The sequence below is a fragment of the Mirounga leonina genome, unplaced genomic scaffold (assembly GCF_011800145.1).
Source record: "Mirounga leonina isolate KUSES-001 unplaced genomic scaffold, KU_Mleo_1.0 Mir_92, whole genome shotgun sequence".
Taxonomy (NCBI): domain Eukaryota; kingdom Metazoa; phylum Chordata; class Mammalia; order Carnivora; family Phocidae; genus Mirounga; species Mirounga leonina.
Window position 1 is genome coordinate 18,529,129 of NW_023270852.1, and position 19,312 is coordinate 18,548,440.

General features: G+C 48.6%; 1 protein-coding gene across 1 annotated transcript in view; it reads right to left on the reverse strand.

Annotated features, from left to right (window-relative positions):
* Positions 1–19,312, reverse strand: part of TENM4 (teneurin transmembrane protein 4) — a 713,747-nt gene that overhangs the window by 122,797 nt on the left and 571,638 nt on the right. Inside the window, 3 exon segments of the mRNA XM_034995151.1 lie at positions 9,891–10,091; positions 16,744–16,938; positions 18,895–18,996. Coding sequence (XP_034851042.1) covers positions 9,891–10,091; positions 16,744–16,938; positions 18,895–18,996 — 498 coding nt within the window.

The following is a 19,312-nucleotide window of genomic DNA, read 5'->3' on the forward strand; positions in this document are numbered from 1 at the left end:
AAATAGTCTCCCCGTGTTGCCTCCCCAGCCCTGCCATCGCCAGCCTGAACTCTACATTCCCTGGTGAGTCTTACACAGGAAATGTATCTTCTGACTACATCCATGTAACTATTCAAGGTTCTACCATTTTGCACAGAACAGAGGCTTGAATTCACAGACGCTGCTGTAAGAGCTTGGTCTGCTACTTCCCAGCTACACAGCACACCTCTGAGCCTTAGCTTTGTCCTTTATACAATGGCGATAAGGATTCCTATCTGCCAGAACCCTAAACTTGATTTGAAAATATACTGCGCACCTACTATGTGCCAGCTACTCCTAGAGGCTAGGGTTTCAGAAATGACATTAAATTATTCCCATCCTCAAGGAACTCAAGTCTACCCACATGTGTAAAGGAGCACCAAGCTGTAACCAGGCCCAGCACACAGTAGGATACTTATAAGTTACCTTCCTCTCCCATGGATAGATATTCCTATATCTCTATATCAGTATAGGTTTCAACATAGCACCCTCCTCCCTCCTTCTCTCACTAAATTGGGTGGATGGTTTTTAGTCTCAGTGCAGGTTTCAGGAAGAAGCCAGAAGGAGAGGAAGGTACAGGAAGGGAGCCTTCAACTTCCTTATGGTAATTGGTTTCCTTTTCACACTGAGGCCAAACCCAAGCCACTCTTGGGTGCTTTCCAACTTCCATCCCTCTACCAGAGGGTCAGCGCTGCTCCCAGCCCCACTCTGTCCCACAGATCCAGTTGGCAGAAAGCTAATGAGCCTTGGAAACCACACGGCCTTTCACCTCACTCGAGGAGCTTGGAGTGCTTTCAAACCAAGCAGAAAAGTGGATTCCAGGATGTTGGTGCATAGCAGTCTCCACACTTACTCCCCTAGGACCAGAATTTCGAGCTTTAGGAAGCACCTATCACAGGAAGCAGTAAGCCACTGCTATTCATCTTAATTGGAGGCTATCTGGCTTCCTGATTAGAGGAGTTCAAACTTAGCTTGGAGGAGGCCTCCCAATAGGGTCTGACTTTGCAGAAGGATAACAACAGAGGAAAGGGCTGGTGAGCACAGAAGCCACACAACATGCCCAGCATGTGGATTTCTGGCCAGGGCTGGAACACTACCCAAACCTCACTGAAAGGGCCCAAATGGGTGAGCTGAAGAGATAGCGATGTTCAGCCCTCTTCCCAAAGACTCTGATATCCTTCTGTGAAAGGCCCATCTCTCCACCCAGTCATGTGCTCACCTATCTAAACTGGCTCCTGGACACTTCCACCTAGATGTCTCCCCAGCACCTCCAACTACATGCCAATATTAGAGTAAGCTTTCCAAAACTGAACCTCACCATATCACACCTCTGCCTAAAATTTTTCAGTGGTTCCCACTGACAGATCAAACCTAAATTCTTTCAAGGCCATATGTGACTAAATGCCTACTAACTTCCCTCACCTCTTCTCCCTCTCTCTAGTGCCACAAATATCCTAAGCAAAGCCACTCCAAACTACTGGTCTTTCCTGGAAAATGCCATGTTCTGTTGCATCTTTGTAACAGATTGTAAATCTTTGACTTCTACAATTGGCTGCTGCAAGGTGCTTGTCTCTTCTCTCTCTGCCAACTCAAACCCAACCTATATCACCCACCTTAAATCCTGCTTCCTCCGGGAAGCCCCCCTGATCACCCTGGCTGAAAGCAATCACTCTTTTCCTTGAGCCCCTGTAGTACCACCAGGTACCTCATGGTCAAGATCCAGTTTACGTGGCTCTTTGCAGTGGTATCCAATGAAGCGAAACCTTATGAACCTCATATTTCATTCATCAACAGTATCAGCATAAACCTTGGAGATGGCCAATGGCAGAGTTATGCCGGGGATAAACATGGGCTCTGAGCCCAGAGAAAGATGGATTTGAATCCTTGTTTTCCCAGAGTGTCTCTGGGCAAATCCCTCAAGCTCTCTGAACTCTGGATCCCTGGGAGCAACACCATCTCTGGTGTCAGAGGCTTATGGACTTGTTGCCTGAATGAATCATGAAGCACGTACATGAGGAGCTCTGTAAAATGTAAATAAAATTTCCATTCAAAGAACAGTTATTATTTTAAAATTACAAGTTATATAACAGCAGTTTGATTCAGGAAGACAACCGGAGATTGTGTATAAGTCATCAGCTTGGGCATCCAAACAGAAACCCGATTCTGAAGCCCAATTTCGGGAGGGCTTCTATTTACATACTGAAGAGCTCCAATCTGATCAAAAATGTTCTAGGGCTGTCAGAGGAAATTCTCCCAAATTACAAAGCTGCCAGCTCCTGGTTTATCAACCTTTAACTCTGGCACTATTTAGTACTACGCCTGTTTGGGCCCAGTTTCCCAGTCTTCGATTAAATGTTAGGAGCGGATCATCTCATTGTGTCTCAACCTGCACGCTACATCCCAGACAACTGGTGGGCTCTTCTCTGTCTCCCTCCAACACCTCCTCTTCTTTCTCTGCCTCAGTGTCAATCTCTTTGGTATTTATTATTCTGAACTTTGATTTCGGGCTATCACTTGCCATTGGGAAGGGGTAGAGGAAATGTCAAGTCTCAATGGATATTATTCCTCGGCTGAAATTCTAACCTTGGGTTTCTTCTCCCGTAACATACCTGTACAGAAATAGCCTGGCTTGATCATTTCCTTTTGATGTTTAATTGGATGTCAGTGCTGTGCTTTCTGGGCTGAGAAGCTAATGCTTCTCAGAGAGGGAACAATTCTGGCTACACACATGAGACTTGTAGCAGGGAGAATGCTCCACGCTGAATTTAATTTTCTCTCCCATCCATGAACGTAAGACAATTTCTCTGGCATTAAAGTATCTCACTCAGTCTTTCTGTCATTAATAAGAATTAAATTCTGTTCCCTCAAATTTAAATGTAATTATATTTGCCTCGTAAATAAAATTGAATTACCATTTTTAAAATTTAGCACTAATGCAAATGCTATGTTTAGAGCTTTAATTTTTTTTAACCTTGTTACTACTTTCAGCTTATTCTTATTTTTTTTAAACATCGGGCTTATTTTGTTGTCAATTGTGACTTAATTTGATAACAGACATTTTCCGCTCCCTATTTATCCAGTCATATTTGTTATTAACTATGCTTTAGGATTTGCATTTCTTTTTGGAAGGGGAGGAGAGGAATAGAGAGGAAATCAGCAGCTCAGAGAATCTGGGTTTGAATTTTGAAGGTCCCCCCTCAGCGAAGGTGGAACCTAGTCCAGGTTAGGCTGAGAGAGCTAAAGAAGGTGCCCTGACATGCAGTCTCACAGGGAAATCTTCAGTGCGCATTGAACAATTTTTTAATCCAAGATTTTCAGCCAGGCATTCAGTGGACACCATGGCTTGGACCCTGCCTACCTTTCTGGTCTTCCTTCTTCTACCCACCCCCACGGCTGCTACTCTCCAATCAGAGGCAGGATTTTCCAGATGATGCTCCTGCACACCTGGGTACTTTGCACATGCTGTTCCCTCTGCCTGGACTCCCCCCACCGCCAGGCGCCCTCTAACGGTCCGGCTTACAAGTCTCCTCCCTGGGGAAGACTGTCTCAGCTTCCGCTCTCACCTTTCTTCCAGCTGAGCTCACTGCTCCTGCCCTTGTGCTCCCAAACCCCACATACACACATCAGTCAGAGCTCTTATCACGCCACCTAACTAGGTGTCGCCTCCTGAGTGGGCTGAAGCTCTCTGATCCTTGGTGCCTAGAATAGCACCCAGTGCGCAGGGAGTTCCAGGAAGGGTGTACACATTAAGTCCAAGGCACACTAGATACCATTTGAAGCAGAAACAAGGAGAATGAGGTGGATGTCTGTTACTGTCAGGGGCAGGGGCAGGTCTGGAGCTGTTCTGGGATGCTCTCTCTGTGAGGCTGTGCCCCTCTCTGGAATCGAGCTCAGAAAGCTCGTTATCTGGCAGGAAGCTGATGCTAATGCTGTTTGGCCCTTGTGCTGTTGTTTGGGGATAAATATGTCAGCACATTAATAACTTCATCTAGACTCGATGACCAGGGATGGGCTGGGGGGAGTGGGTGGCAGAGGGTCAGAAACCACAAGGAAGCTGAGTCGCTGAGAGAGAAAGCAAGTTGTTCAAGGTTACACAGACTTAAGTCCAGGTCTGGATCCAAACCTTCACTGTATAAATTGTTCTCAGACTTAAATTTGCAAGAGTCTAAGGACTGTTTGGCTAATTTAAATTTAATCACGCATTCTAAAAATATATACTTTATTTATTGAGTGCTTATTGAATGCCAGCACCATGCTAGGCATTTTATACATATGTATTAAAGCTAATTTGAAAAACAACCCTGCAAAGCAGGTATCATTAGCCATATTCTTTGGATAAGATCAGTCTTAAAAATCTAGCTTGGTCCCAGTCCAAATCCCATGCGGTTCTTTCCGACTGCACATGCTACCTCCGAACCCATCCTCTAAATCTCCACCTGTTATTCCATGAAACTCAACTGCAATGAAATGATAAGAATCATAAACCACCAGTATGGGCATTTTCCAGGCAGAATCTCTGTCACGTACTGCTTCTGCGAGCCAGCAAACCCAAAGGAACGAAATGTTGCAAGAGGACCCTTACACACAGAAGTCATTTATGGAAGACAAGACTGGAGTGAGCTCATGGAGCAGTGGAAATGAGGAGTGAATTTATGAGGCTGAGGACCGAGGCTACTGGGCGGGGGTGGACGGGGAGGAAGACCTGAAGGAGAGCCAGCAGAGGGGCAAACGTTGGGTCTAAGGGACCACATGTGAAATGGTGTCCTGGAAAACATCAATGAGACTGAAATCTTCTTAAGGAGTCATTAGGCTCTGAAAGAAAGGTAAACTTTTCTACCTGTAAGGACCATCGTGTAGAGGTTAAATTCCTTCCCTTTTCTAAGGCAGCCAAGAGAATGAAAATCCAACTTGGGGTTGGTAGGGACAGTCACTTGGCTCAGCAGCGCTGCTGGGCTCACCCACTTTATGCATAAGCAGATGAGGCATCCAGCCCACCACGGCTGCTCCCCAGGGAAGACTTGAAGGAGGTGAAATGATGCCAGCTCTCATCCCGGAGGGGTTCTGGCTGGCTGGCAAGGCACACGAAACTAACATGAGCTAGGTCTGGAAACTGACAGAGAAGGAGCCCAGGGATTTTGGTTTTAGCTCTGCAGGGCGTGCGCCCCTGCGTGCGTGTGAGCATGTCCATGCGTGCGTGCATGCGTGTGTGTGTGTGTGTGTGCAAGGATGTGGGGGTACACAGGGGTGGGGAGGAGGGGCCTTAGAGAACAGATTAGACTGGTAGTGTGCTGGGCAGAGCCTTCCTGGGCAGAGCCTCTAGCTTCTTCTTTGATGTGTCACTGGGTAAGTCATTGTATTGAGTAATCACTGAGAACCTAACCCGTATTAGGCCCTGCCCTAGGGATACTGGTAGACCCTGACCACACAGAGTTCACAGCTTGGCAAGAGAGAGGCAAGATTACAACATATTGCTCATATACCACAGAGCTTGGGAGAGGCCTTGGAGCCATATCTGGTTTGAATTGTACTCTGCCACTTACCGATGGGGGGATGCCGGCAAGGAATTTCCCTTTTCTGAGCTTCAGCTTCCTTATCCAGAAAATGGAACTAGTAATACTTTCTTTACAGTTTTCATATGAACCTTAACTAAGATAATGGTTGTAATGCACTTAGTTCAGTAGTTGGCACATGGTAAGCACTAAGAAATGGGTGGCTCTTTAAGTAACACTCTATCCTTGTAAGGAAACCTCTTTGGATGGAAAGGGGGCTTGAGGCAAGAGCTGAGGACTTGGAAACGGAGCTCCTAGATTTAATTCACACTCTGCCACCGCTTAGCCGAGTTACTTTGGACAAGTCATTTCCTTTCTCCAGCTCTTTACTATCGGTAACACTAGCAATCACCACCACCATCACCACTACTATCATCCCCCCAAGACTGGAAAAGCCAAGTCCCACTGGGTCCAGAGTTGAGGACACCGGTGTGTGGGGGGTGGGACATATAACCCACGCTCTTCCAGGCCATAGGCATTTGTCCCAACAGTTATCTTACACTGTTTGTCACGAAGGAATATTCCATGAAGGAGGCTAGATTTCAGGAGGAATCTCTGAGCTGAGATTGGAAGCCAAGCTGCTGGGAAGGTGGGGGTCTGAGTAAGTCCTTACATAAAATCTGACTTCACTGTTTCCACAAGCGTAACCACAGTGCTGAGGAACTCGTCAGCTCACATTTCATGACAGGTTGGTCGCTGAGTGCAGGGCACGTTGGTTTCAGCTGCTTTCACTAAATCCTGCTCCCCGGGCCAAACAGCGACACATCTCTTCATCTCGGAAGAGGTGGTCCTCCTTCCTAGAAGGGCCCAATGGTGATTTCTGCCAACTCCACAAGCCACAGTCGGTGCCGACGGGGTGAGCTGCTCGCCTGCAGCTCCTGACGGGAAGGCTCTGGGCAGTGTCTGTGCCAGGCCTGCCAGGCCAGGAGCCAATAACACGCACACTACGCCGGGAGCTGCCTCTCACCGGGGGTCCCAGTCATGCCAGACGTGGTGTCAACCACTTTACCTCCATCTTCTCACTGAATCCTTACCACAATCCCATAGGTGATTTTACCATGAAGGAAACTGAGGTGGCAGGGGTCGGGGGGAGGTTAAGCAACTTGCCGAAGCCATTCTACTAGCAGGGAGTAGATTTTCTGAGGCAAAGTCCAGTGCCTGTCCCACCACCTTGTAGCTAGCCCCCGGACATAGAGACAGCCCCCCAGCTTCAGGGGCATCCAGTCAGTAAGGCAGTTCTTGCTCACCTTTGTGGCAAAAACTCGATAGCTTTCAAACAGCTCCCACTGGCTGAAGTGCCCTCGGAAGGGCGGTAGGAGCGAGACGCGAAGCGCTCACTCTAGCCAGGCACTATTCGATGCACGTACATACGTTCTAGAATTTGACGGTCACATGAGCTTTGAGGGAGACATCATTATCTCCAGTTTTCAGATCAGGAAACTGAAGTTGAGAGAAGTCAGTACCTTGCCAAGGTCACACAGTTAGCACGTGGCAGTGGCGGGACCGAGGCCAGCAGGTACCGTTGATACAGGGTGGGTGGCGAGAGAGAACCACCTTCCAAGTGCCTTCACTCACCTTCAGCCTGGCTTCTGGGGGGAAGCGACAGCTGAGGAGAAACAGTGGCCCGTGGAGAGGCGACACGGAGTGCTGGGCTGCAGGTGAGGCCCGGGGCCCCAGGCTGAACGTTGGCCGCCAGCCTCCTCAGGCCCTGGTGTGCCTTAGGCAAGGCTGGCAACCCCCTGAGCCTCGAGGTGATGTCCTACCTGGTCCCCCTGCCCACGGGGCTGTCACTGTGGGGGTGCGCGTGCGTGTGTGAAGTATCTCTGTAGGCTGGGAAGCACTCGACAAACACAAATTGCTTTTACTATTGCCAGGGGAGACAGTAATTTCAAAGCCATCTTTGAAATTCCTGGCCGGGTTGGCAGTCATGACACTGTTTTTGTCAGCTGTAGGTTGGAGCTTGAAGAACTATAATCCACATTTCTGAAAAGGCATATTTCATCTTGCCTCTATCAAATGTCTTCATTAATATCAAGGGCTCTCATCAGTGGCTGTTTTAATCATAATCATAACAGCAGCTAACATTTACTGAGCCCATATCACAAGCTGAGTAGCATGCTAAGTGCTTCTTTAATATCATCTTAAATAATTCACCACATGATAATTTTCCAAATAATAACCCCAGAGGGTAGGGACTGTCACCACCTCCATTTTACAGCTCAGAGAGGGGAAGGAACTTGCCCAGAGTTATAACTAGGACCAGCGTTTGAACCAAGGTTTGTTGGGCTCAGGGACGCTTCTCATCACTTGGAACGCCTCTGCCTTCACACACGAGGCCACACACACGTTTGACACCAGTTATGGGGAGTGGTGTATGAGGAAGGGAGGATGATGAGCTCTCACAGTTCTATTCAAAGTCCCTTCCAATGGGTCTGCCATGTCCTTTTACAGGACCAATGAAAGAATGCTTAGTGATCTCACCCAAAGTTATACCTGCTTCCGTGAAAGGCTGTACAGTTTCATCGGGGATTAACAAGGCACAAACAGTTATATACCTATCATAAATTAGCTTTGTGGCCACATAACAAACAATACAACCCAGTGTGGCTTCACGAGGACCATTTATTATATTGCTATAAACGGAGCTATATAAAAAGAATTATTCTTAAGATCCTGCGCGTCTGTGTTTGCAATCATGTCTTAATGCGAGCTTTGCAAACAAGGATACAAGTCCAATTTAGACTGCCTGTTGCACACCAATTCTCCATTTAATGGGGCAAGGTAGTTCAGAGTATTCCAAAGGCACAGATGCTGCATGGATCTCATTTTTGCCAAAGGCCTCAGCCATCTTTCCTGATCACAAAAAGGACTGTTAATATGCAACATAATGAGTTCATTTGAGCTGCACTTCGTTTACAGTGTGGCGTGGTAAAGAAAGTGATTTAAGTAAAAAAACCCCAAAAAACCATAGTGGGGGATGCTGCCACGTTTTAGCTGTGTGTCCTTGGGTGGGATTACTTAAAAATTTCCTGTGCCTTAGCTTCTTTATCATTATTTCTCTTCATTTGTTTGTTTGCTGTCTCCCTCAGTGGAAGCTCAACAAAGATTGGGACTTTCTTATCTCTTTGTTATCTCTGATTAGAAGAGTGTCTAGTACATAGTAGGTATTCAAAAGTATTCATTGATTAAAGTATTATGTAAATCAGTGAAACAGGGGTGATGATACCTTTCCCACAGAGCTTTCATGTGGATTTAAACGGTGGACTCTGTTGAAATGAGATCTGAGAAGTGAACACACCTACCATATCCCAGTACTGTGCTAGGTGATTCACACATGTTCTCATTCAAGCCCTCGTCTGGAGAGGGTCTACAAATCGTAAAGCACTTAAGAACAGAAGGGTGCTAATGTAATGATCCTTTGAATGTTATCTATATAAACCCTCTATATATGAACTGAACACTACAGTGAAGAACACATTCAATCATGTGTTCTTTCATGTGTTTATTATCCATTCGTCAGTATTTATCAAGCAGCTGCTGTGGGCCAGGCCTGTGTTGAGTCCTGGGCATGGAGGGTGAACAGACACGTTTGCTATCTTCATGGAACTTACTGGCTAGCAGAGAATCTGGCCAGAATGTCTGGTGGGGATCAGGTCACAGAGAACCCTAAATAATACACTGAGTTCAGACTTTATTCTGATGAACGAGTGAAACCAAAGAGTTTGACAGCTGGGACCTGATTCCCCCACGTTTTTTTAGAGAGGTAGGGGGAGGAAGGGTGGGGCAGAGGGAGCAAGAGAATCCCAAGCAGCCCAAGCAGGCTCCCTGCTGAGTGTGGAACCCGACCTGGGGCTCGATCTCACAACACGGGGATCACGACCTGAGCTGAAATCAACAGTCAGACGCTTAACCGACTGAGCCACCCAGGTACCCCTGGACCCGAGTCCTTTAAAGCCTCATCCCTGCAGGTCTTACCTAGGCGCACTGTTCCCTATGGACTTGCCTCTAGGGATGACCACCGTAACATGGGAGATGAGATTTCAATCTACTATTCTAATTCACATGGTTATAGGACAATGTTTTCACTCTCAAGGCACCACTATGGAAGAAATGATGTGAAGATTAATTTCTGAATCTTCTGCTGATCTGAAAGTACAGGTGCTGAAGGATGGTGTTCAGGGGAAGAGGAAAAGTAACCCCCCCCCCCCCCCCCGCTAAATGACCAGGAACAGGGTCAGATCACTGACGGGGAATGAATGGCGCGCATGTAATGGTGGGAAGCTCCTCCCTCCTGCCACGCGGTGCCCTTCTCCCCACACTTACCAATAGAACAGTCATGTCCTGTCCAGCCTGGGTCACAGCTGCAAAGGCCGGTGTCTGGGAGGAAGGTTCCGTGGCCCGAACACTGGTCCAAGCACGTGGCCCTGGGCATCTCGCAGTTGGCGCCTCCCCATCCCACGGAGCAGTGGCACTCGCCTCTCACACACACCCCCCGGCCTGAACACGTGGGGTCCATGCAGTCCACTGTGACACGGAGCAGAGAGAACAGAGAGAACACAGGTGAGCATCTGACCAGTGAAGTGGTGAAGTACTACACTTCGTCGTGGAGGGGCTTCACCCTGGTAAGAGGACACAGACTTCCTGTGGAGAGGCCACTGAATAGAGTAAAGAGGAAGAACTTGGATGAACAGTAGACCTGGGTTCCTGGCTTGATAGGAGGCTGACTGCTTACCTAGGGGAGGTTCCCTTGCCTATAAAATGTGGATACAAATTCCTACTTCTTGGTTTGTAAGGCAGAGTAGGAAATGCATATCAAGGGGCACCTGGCTGGCTCAGTTGGTAAAGCATGTGACTCTTGATCTCATGGTTATGAGTTCAAGCCCCATGTTGGGTGTGGAGCCTACTTAAAAAAATAAAGAAAGAAATATATATCAAGTGTTAGCATGGTACCCAGTGCCTGCGGCACCTGTAATAACTACACCAGTTAGCAGACAAGACTTCATTTTGTCCCCTTCTGTGTATCCAGCTCCTAGAAAGGTGCTCAGCACAGAGGAGGTGCTCAAGAAATCTTTGTCGAATAAACTATTATTGTTTACCACTTCACAATACAGTCTTACCATGAAGGTGGGACTAAAAGAGATTCCTTAATTGAAAAGAGAATTTATTTTGCATTTAAATTCCATCAGATGTTATCATCTTCCCAAAGTTCTTGTGACTGACACAAACTTTCAAACCTCACTTTCCAGAGGGCAAACATTTCAATGACTATTCAAAATTACATGCACTGCCATGAGAGACTCTGGACTCCAGGAAACAAACTGAGGGTTGCAGAAGAGAGGGGGTAGGGGGGGATGGGGTGGCCGAGCGATGGCCATTGAGGAGGGCACGTGACGTGATTAGTACTACTATATGTTGGCGAATTGAACTTAATAAAAAACAACAACAACAGGGGCGCCTGGGTGGCTCAGTTGGTTAAGTGACTGCCTTCCGGCTCAGGTCATGATCCTGGAGTCCCGGGATCGAGTCCCGCATCGGGCTCCCTGCTCAGCGGGGAGTCTGCTTCTCCCTCTGACCCTCCTCCCTCTCATGCTCTCTGTCTCTCATTCTCTCTCTCTCAAATAAATAAATAAAATCTTAAACAAAACAAAACAAAACAAAAAAAACAACAACAAAAACCCCCACAAAATTATATCCACAGGCTTTGCACAGCTTCTCCTCACATAGGGGGTGAACTGTATAGCTGTGGCTCATGGCCAAGCAACCCCTGTAGGGCTCCTAGAGCCCAAGGTCAAGGTGGTCTCAAGAGACCAACCCAGAAAGAGAGAAAGGAGAATAACATGTGGGTTACCTGCTCTGTGCCTGCACCATAGGATGCGCTTTACATATATCCTCAGAATCAGGTTCTTCCATAACCCCGTGAAGTACAGATGAGGAAATTAAGGCTCAGAGAGGCAAATAATTTATGCTGGATCATACAGTTAACCCTGCCAGAGAGGAATCTGAAGGCCTATCGGATTCTGAAGCCAATATGTGTTACTGGGGTTGATTTCCCTAAATCAAAGCTTTAGGTACGGGGCTGCACAAAATTAACAGAGACCTCTAATCTTCCATAAAGCCCTGCACAGAAAAAGCAGAAGGAGAGTATTGAGGGCCACCTTATCACATGGCTCCAGTTCACATGGAAAGTGCAAAAGGCAGCAGAGAGAAGACAGAGTTGGCAAAGGCCGGTCCAACTCTACCAAAAAGTTGTGAGATCTTTCATTTTAGGAAGGCAGAGGATTCCCATTCCTCTTGCAGTTGTAAGGGAGGATGGTGTCCTGGTAGGGCCGCCATGTGCAGCAGCTGGAAAAAGGGTTGACGGTGCCGTAGCGAGTGTGGTCAGCTTCCTCCAGGAAGCCCTCCAGAGGAAGCCCTGTCCTCCACAGGGAGGAACTTGGCAACTGATCTCGGAGGTCCTAGGTTCAAGGGTCACGGGACAAAGGCACTGGTTCTAGGACTACTGTCAAGTCACGTACCTCCTCTGAACTTCCCGTGTCAAAATTATCTAACAGTTGCTAATGAGGACACTGAGGATTTGGAAGGACCCTGTGAGCGATACACTGTTGCCAAGAAGTTACTTTTCCATCCTATCAGGACCTTCAGTGGCATGACTTGGGTAACCTGGAGAGAGGCGCTTTTACTTTATAATTCAGGCATGATTTTACTTCATTGATTAATTAAATTTTATAACCCCACATATTTGACTTTTGCAGAAAAGATGGGGAAACCTGGCCTTGGTACGTTAAAGTCACAGACACAAATGGACAGAAACTGTACGAACGGCCACATACTGGGAACACAGTGTCTGTCTGAGGGCCAGCTTATCAAGATAGCTCTTTTACTTTTTTTTTTTTAAAGATTTTATTTATTTGACAGAGAGAGACAAAGCGAGAGAGGGAACACAAGCAGGGGGAGTGGGAGAGGGAGAAGCAGGCTTCCCGCCAAGCAGGGAGCCCGATGCGGGGCTCGATCCCAGGACCCTGGGATCATGACCCGAGCCGAAGGCAGGCGCTTAACGACTGAGCCACCCAGGCGCCCCAGCTCTTTTACTTTTTAGGTCTTGAAAAGGAGTTCAATTTAATAACCTAAATGAGACATCAGAAGGTCAGAAGTCAGGAGCAATCATTTGCTAAAAACAGAATCTTGGGAACAACAATAGCAACAACAGTAATAATAACAACTAGTACTGATGTAGTCCCTCTTCTGGGCCATATTTTGCTATTCAACCATTTACCTCCACAGTCTCATTTAACTCTAGTGACAATTCTTTGAGGTAGATACCATTACTATCCCCATTTCACAGATGAGGAAATGAAAGCATAGAGAGGTTAAATAACTTGCCCAAGATCACACAGTGGTAAGTGGAGGAATTTAAATTTGAATCACTCTTTCCTGGTACACATCTCTTGCTATTTCTTCTGTAATCTTACTGGTTCAAAAATACACACATACATATATACAGACCTAAATGGTTAAAAAATAGAAATAAAAGCAAAACAAACCAAGAAAAGAAATAGAACAAAGTGGAGAATTAATAAAGCCAAATGAAGGCAAAGAATCTTCTCTCGCAGTCTCTGGACACCACTTCATGATGGTTAAAGCATGACCCATTGGAGTTCCTGGTAATTAAAAATAATAAAAATAATAAGTGATATATTTTCATGACAAGCCTCACATCTCAGAAACTCAGAAGGATTATTCTGGCCCATTAGGCTACTATGATAATTCCCTAGATCCAGAGAGCTTTCCAATTTGACAGGAAACGACTCAGCAATTCTTGTCCTGAGGCCCATAAAGGTATTTCCCATTCTGGGAGCGCCTGGGCCCAGGCTTCGGGGTTGATGCTATCTCTGAGGCGCCCTTGAGGTGGAATCTATAAATCTGCAAGTGAGCAAGCCGAGAGGGTGCCAAGTTTAGCAAGAGGCCCTTGGCGTCACAGTCCTGCTCCTCAGACACAATAAGTCTGAGAGGGACCCAGGAACCAGCAAAGCGAATCCCACACTCTCAGAAGATGGTCCAGGCAGGGAACGAAGACCAGAAGGCACTGACGACAGGACTGCACCTCAAGAGAAGGCCACTCGGCTAAAGTGGCCGAGCAGCGTCCCTGCAGGGAGGACGCTGTCCCTGCTGACCCGATACCTACGGCCATTATCTACGCCACCGTGACACTCTGCTGGAGACATCCTCCGTAGACTCAGGATCTGCTCTCGCTTTCTGGGGCCTCTGGGGTGATGGGAACCCTAGGATGGGATGAAAGTTGTCTTCCTTCTATCACACCAAGATGGTTTCACAAATGACATCTGTTTCCCTGGGAGCTGTGGGTCACACGGGGAGACCCAGCCAGCCCGTGGTGGGGGAGCTCTATGCTGAAGGAGTAGGGGAGAGGTTGGCAGGGAAGTGGGCCGAACTCTGGGTAGAAGACAGTCTAACTTAGTTTCTGCTTAGACGAGGGGCCAAACAGTTACCTGTTTTTTCCTCTGCAGAGCCTGACATTCAAGCCAAAATTTCTGGCAGAAGCTTAGCCCATTAACAAAATGAGGAGGCCTGCACGGCCAAGCTGCAAACACAACTCTTTCCCCAAAATGTGCCCTGCTTCAGTGACCACACAAGCTATTAGATGCTCTTCAGGACCAAAACACAGTGTCACTTTGCACTGCAAAAGGCCTAAGGTGTTCTCTTCTGACCCCCCCCCCCCAAGCGTCCTGTTGGCACGGTTTGGGCTTTAAAAAATATGGGGCCATAAACTTCAGAAGAAGAAGAGAGAGACAGGGAAAAAATAAGCTTGTTAGTTGATGTTTTATAAACACGGTGAAACCCGTCAGAAGAGAGCTGAGGGAGGAGGAGGAGAGAGAGGAGTGGGGCGGGGTGGCGAGAAAGGCCCCAAGAAACCCGCATTATAAACACAAGGACTGTGCAGTGACGCTTCACCAGGGAAACAGAAATAATAAAAGGAATCAGTACCACATGGCCCTCCTCAGAAAAGAAAGGAGTCAAAACACTTCTTTCAAATAGATAACGTAAATCAAAGAGCTAAACAACTTTATTTTTCTCCCCTTTGTAAGTAAGCCTGCCCGCTGGGGCACTGTCTAGAACCAGCTGAGCTGGGGAAGGGACAGCGGGCCCTCCCTGGCCCACAGGACATGCTGGACTTCAGGGTGGGAGGACCCCAGTGTTTCAAGAGGAATCTCCTCTTTGCTTTTCTTTTCTTCTCTGGGTCTTCACCTCAAGTGACTAAAATGCAAAGGGAAAGCAGATGAAGGTCACCATTGTCGGGATGAGAAAGCGAAGTTCCTTTGTTCCAGAGGCTGGCGCTCCTCCTTTCTCAGACAGCCCAAAGTAATCCCCATCAAAGTTAATAGGTCTGAATCAGGACCTCCAGGCACACTTGGGGTTTACAGGCAGGCTGTCTCAGAGAGGCGCTGCTTTTCAGACACTAATCCTTTCCTGTTCCCCACTCTTCGAAAGTGGGCCCATTATATTGGCTCTCTCTCTTTTTTTTTTTAAAGATTTTATTTATTTATTTGACCGAGAGAGACACAGTGAGAGAGGGAACACAAGCAGGGGGGGTGGGAGAGGGAGAAGCAGGCTTCCCGCGGAGCAGGGAGCCCGATGTGGGGCTCGATCCCAGGACCCTGAGACCCTACCCAAGCCGAAGGCAGATGCTTAACGACTGAGCCACCCAGGTGCCCCTTGGCTCTCTTTTTTTCCCCCTTTTTCTTTCTTTCTTTCTTTCTTTTTTTAAAGAGAAATGATACCCTGAGAGGGGCCTATGTGTTAAATCCCAAATGGTTAGGAGGTTAGCTCTCCTCTGGAGCCTCTTGCATCTGCCACGAAGATGCCAGTGCCCTATATGGTGGGCAGTGGGAGGGAAGCCCATTAGCAGCGTCCTCCCATTTCTAAAGGCCTTGGATAAAGTGACTGGGGTGAAACAGGAAATGTGCTCCAACCGTCCCCAGATTAATACTAATAATATAAGACCTAACATTTATGGGGCATTTATTATGTGTCAGACACTGCTTTACATGGGTCATTTAATTCAATCCTTATGATGGCCCTCTGAGGAAGGAAATCCCATTTTATTTTTATTTTTTTTTAGATTTTATTTATTTATTTGAGAGAGAGAGAATGAGAGAGAGAAAGCACATGAGAGGGGGGAGGGTCAGAGGGAGAAGCAGACTCCCTGCCGAGCAGGGAGCCCGATGCGGGACTCGATCCAGGGACTCCAGGATCATGACCTGAGCCGAAGGCAGTCGCCCAACCAACTGAGCCACCCAGGCGTCCCGGAAATCCCATTTTATTGATGAGGGAAGCGAGGCTAGTTAGTGGCACAACCAGGACTCAAACCTACATCTGATCCCAGAGCAGGCGCTCTTAAAAGCCACTTGTATATATATTGCTTGTGAAGAAGACCCTTCTCGTCTACAAATCCCATGCAGGCAAGAAGAAAGAGGGCCCTGAAGTCAGAAGACCTGGGGTGGGTCCCAGCCCTGCTGCTGGCTAGCCCCATGGCCGCGGGCCCGCAGCTGCCCTTCCTCAGGCCACAGAAATGCCCACATAGCTCACCAGATGAGACTGCCTAGGGAAGAGAGGCGCACTGTTAAAGTGGAAGCTCACTTGCTAGCCTCCACTACGCACAGTTTACTGTAGGAAGGAAAGAGACACACTCACAAGCACCGATGAGCTACACACACATACCTGTGCTAACAGAGGGCAGAGTCTGGAGGTCTGTAACAGACTCTCACTTAAGACATGGACAGAATATGAGCTTAAAGGGGAGGAGAAAGAACCTGGGCTCGGGGGCCAGAAACACGGGGCTCAACCCCAGTGCCGCCACCTGCAGCCGTGTGACCCTGGGCAGGTCATGTGACTCTCTGAGTCCCGGTTCCCCTAACTATGAAACAGAGGTAATTACCTCACCCTATCAGTTTTGAGGTTAAATGATCGAAGGCTTCCAGGACACAGCCTGCATACAGTGAGACTTCTCTGCCCTTCACCAACTAGGGCTCCCGTTTGCCTGTCCTCTTGTGCTAAGTTAGTTATCGCTGCTGGCGGGTGCCCGGCTCGGGGCAGAGCTGCGCCCTGCACCCTGAAGCGTTCCGAGAGGAGGCGGGCCGCCCACCCCACTCCGAGGTCCTACCTTCCTCACAGCTCTCGCCCTTGTAGCCGGGGTTGCAGATGCAGGTGCCCATGATGCAGGTGCCATGGCTGCTGCAGGCCACGTCGATGCACTGGCTGGTGGGCACGTCGCACTCGGCGCCCTTCCATCCGCTGTGGCACAGACACCGGCCCTTCACGTACTGGCCGTTTCCGCTACAGAGCACGGGGCAGGAGGCTGCGGAGACAGCATGGCAAGGCTGGCGTGAACCGATGCCTGGCGCGGCCCACCTGCCTTTGTCCCTTTCTCCCTTCGGCCTGCAGGCCGGACCAAGAGCCTCAAGTGCTTTGCCACAGTCCCCGAGTGTATCCATCTGTCTGCGTCTCTGGCTTTATTTCATTCTGGTTTAAACACATGTGTAACTGTAGGCTAGGCTGTGCCGTGCAGGGCCTGGTGGAGTTAAGCGCCCACTGAACGCTGCTCTCCTCCATCCCCCTCGTACTGTGGGTGCAGCATGGTGGTGGGGCCAGGACCCTGACGCACAAAGCTTCCATCTGTTCCTTGGTCTTACTGGAAAAGACAGCGGCTAGGCCTCCTGCCTGCCCCAATCTCCCCTCCAGCACTCTCCTGACAGCATTCCATTTTGTTCCCTGTGCCCCATCTGCAGCACCACCTGCTGTCTCTCTAACCCAGCAAAGCTCAGCCTTTCTTGCCTTTCAGGCTCCACTCAAGCCCCACACACTAGTGACCCCATAAGAGAATAGCTCAGCCCAACTTGGCTCTTTAAAGTATTACCTTCCCATTCTGCCTCTTAGCATAAAGCGTTGCGTGATCATCCGTATGAAGGACATGATATAAAAATAAATTATATTGCACTGTGCAGTAAGTACCTACCAGCCTTACCGAGATACAATAAGGCTGTTTTATACGTGACTCTCAAGTTTAAGTGTGGTTGGGATGAGACAGTAATTCTTGTTAGAGGGAATGACTCATCTCTTCTCACTGCACCCCATTCCCCTGCCCCCACCTGGTTTCTTTGCTTTTAGAGGCACTCAGCAGGTAATCACTGTGGTTCCTCGGGGCTGCAGCTCTGCAATCTCAAACGGAGTCTCTCCCACATTAGGAACAACAAGCTGAAGCCCCCAAACAGCATCATGTCACAGTATTTGCTGGGCACTCTGAAAAACCACCTCTGCCTCACACTGATGAATGACTATTCAAGCATCAGGTCTGGATTCCAATTCCAATTCCATCCAGGGAGCTTTCCTGGTCCTCATCGTGTCCAAGCTAAGACAGACGCTCCCTGAATTTAACCTTGGTGTAGCGTGTTTCACTTGCCCATGACTGCTTTGTCATCGTCTACTTACTTGTCTGTCCCCCTGACCAGACTGAGAGCTCCTGGGCTGGGCCTCGCTCAGTGCTCTAACCCCAGCACCTAGCACGGGAACAAGCCCCAAAGGGCACTAAGCAAACACTTGCTGAAGGATTGAAGAGGTGGGAAGACCAAAGGAAGGAGCCATTTCAGTTTCCCAAGAGGAGTGCCAGAGCCTCAGACTACAGAGCTCCTTTGGCCTTTGCCCTGTTGACTCTTCCAAGGACAGAAAGGAAGGCCAAATGCACGGGGCACATCACGGGTAGCCTTTAAGCCATCTCAGTACTGGTCATCATTAGCACTGTTCATGCCCAGATATGAGGCAACATTAGGGTCCCGTGTGGCATAAAGCAGCCCCCCACCCAACCCCTCCCCTCAGTGGTCTCAACAGAGATCCCGGCACCATGGAGCAGTAATGCAGGCCTGGCCACAAGGCCAGAGAGACCACACTTGCGAAGTGACTGGCAAAGCCCCTTGGCACATGTCAATTATCCTTCAATAATCAAAAAACAAAATGGAACAACCTCCCCCCCGCAAAAAAAAAAAAAACCCCACCAAAGGCACTTGGCAAAGGCTGAGCAGTCCTCAAAATGGAAATCAACTTTTTAAGAGAACCACCACTGCCACTTCCCCTGCGCCTAGCACAGACATGAGGTTCACGCAGACCCTGCTCTCGGGGCTTCCGGACAACGGCCCTGGGGGGCCCTTCTCACGGGAGACAGCAGGTGGCCCGGGGCCCTGCGCTTGCTCTGAGAAGTGCAACGTGCACCACCCACGGGGCCGGGAGGAGTGGGGGTCGCCCGCAGACGCACAGGTCTCACCTCTGCCACAGTCGGGGCCCAGGAAGCCCAGGAAGCAGTGGCAGGTCCCAGAGATGCAGTCCCCGTTGCCATAGCAGTTGCTGGGACAATTATCCACCGACTCTGGTGGGGAAGAGAGAAGGAGAGTTGAAAAGAGGCCTTCGTTACCCAACAGAAGGCCCAGGGATCCAACCTCAGGTTAGCCAGGGCCCACACATTCGAGGTCTTCCGGCCCAGTCACTGAAAGGAACCGACAAGAGTTAAAAATTATGCGTTATTTTTACTCTTAGTGCATCTCAATTGACACTAAAAGATGTGTTCTGGAAAATGTCCGCCTGAACCAAGATTTTATGTATCAAATTTGTATCTACAAATGCATTAGAAATTCTGCAGCTAAAACACTGGGGAAAACAGCATAAGCTGTCAGCGGTGCTGCTTT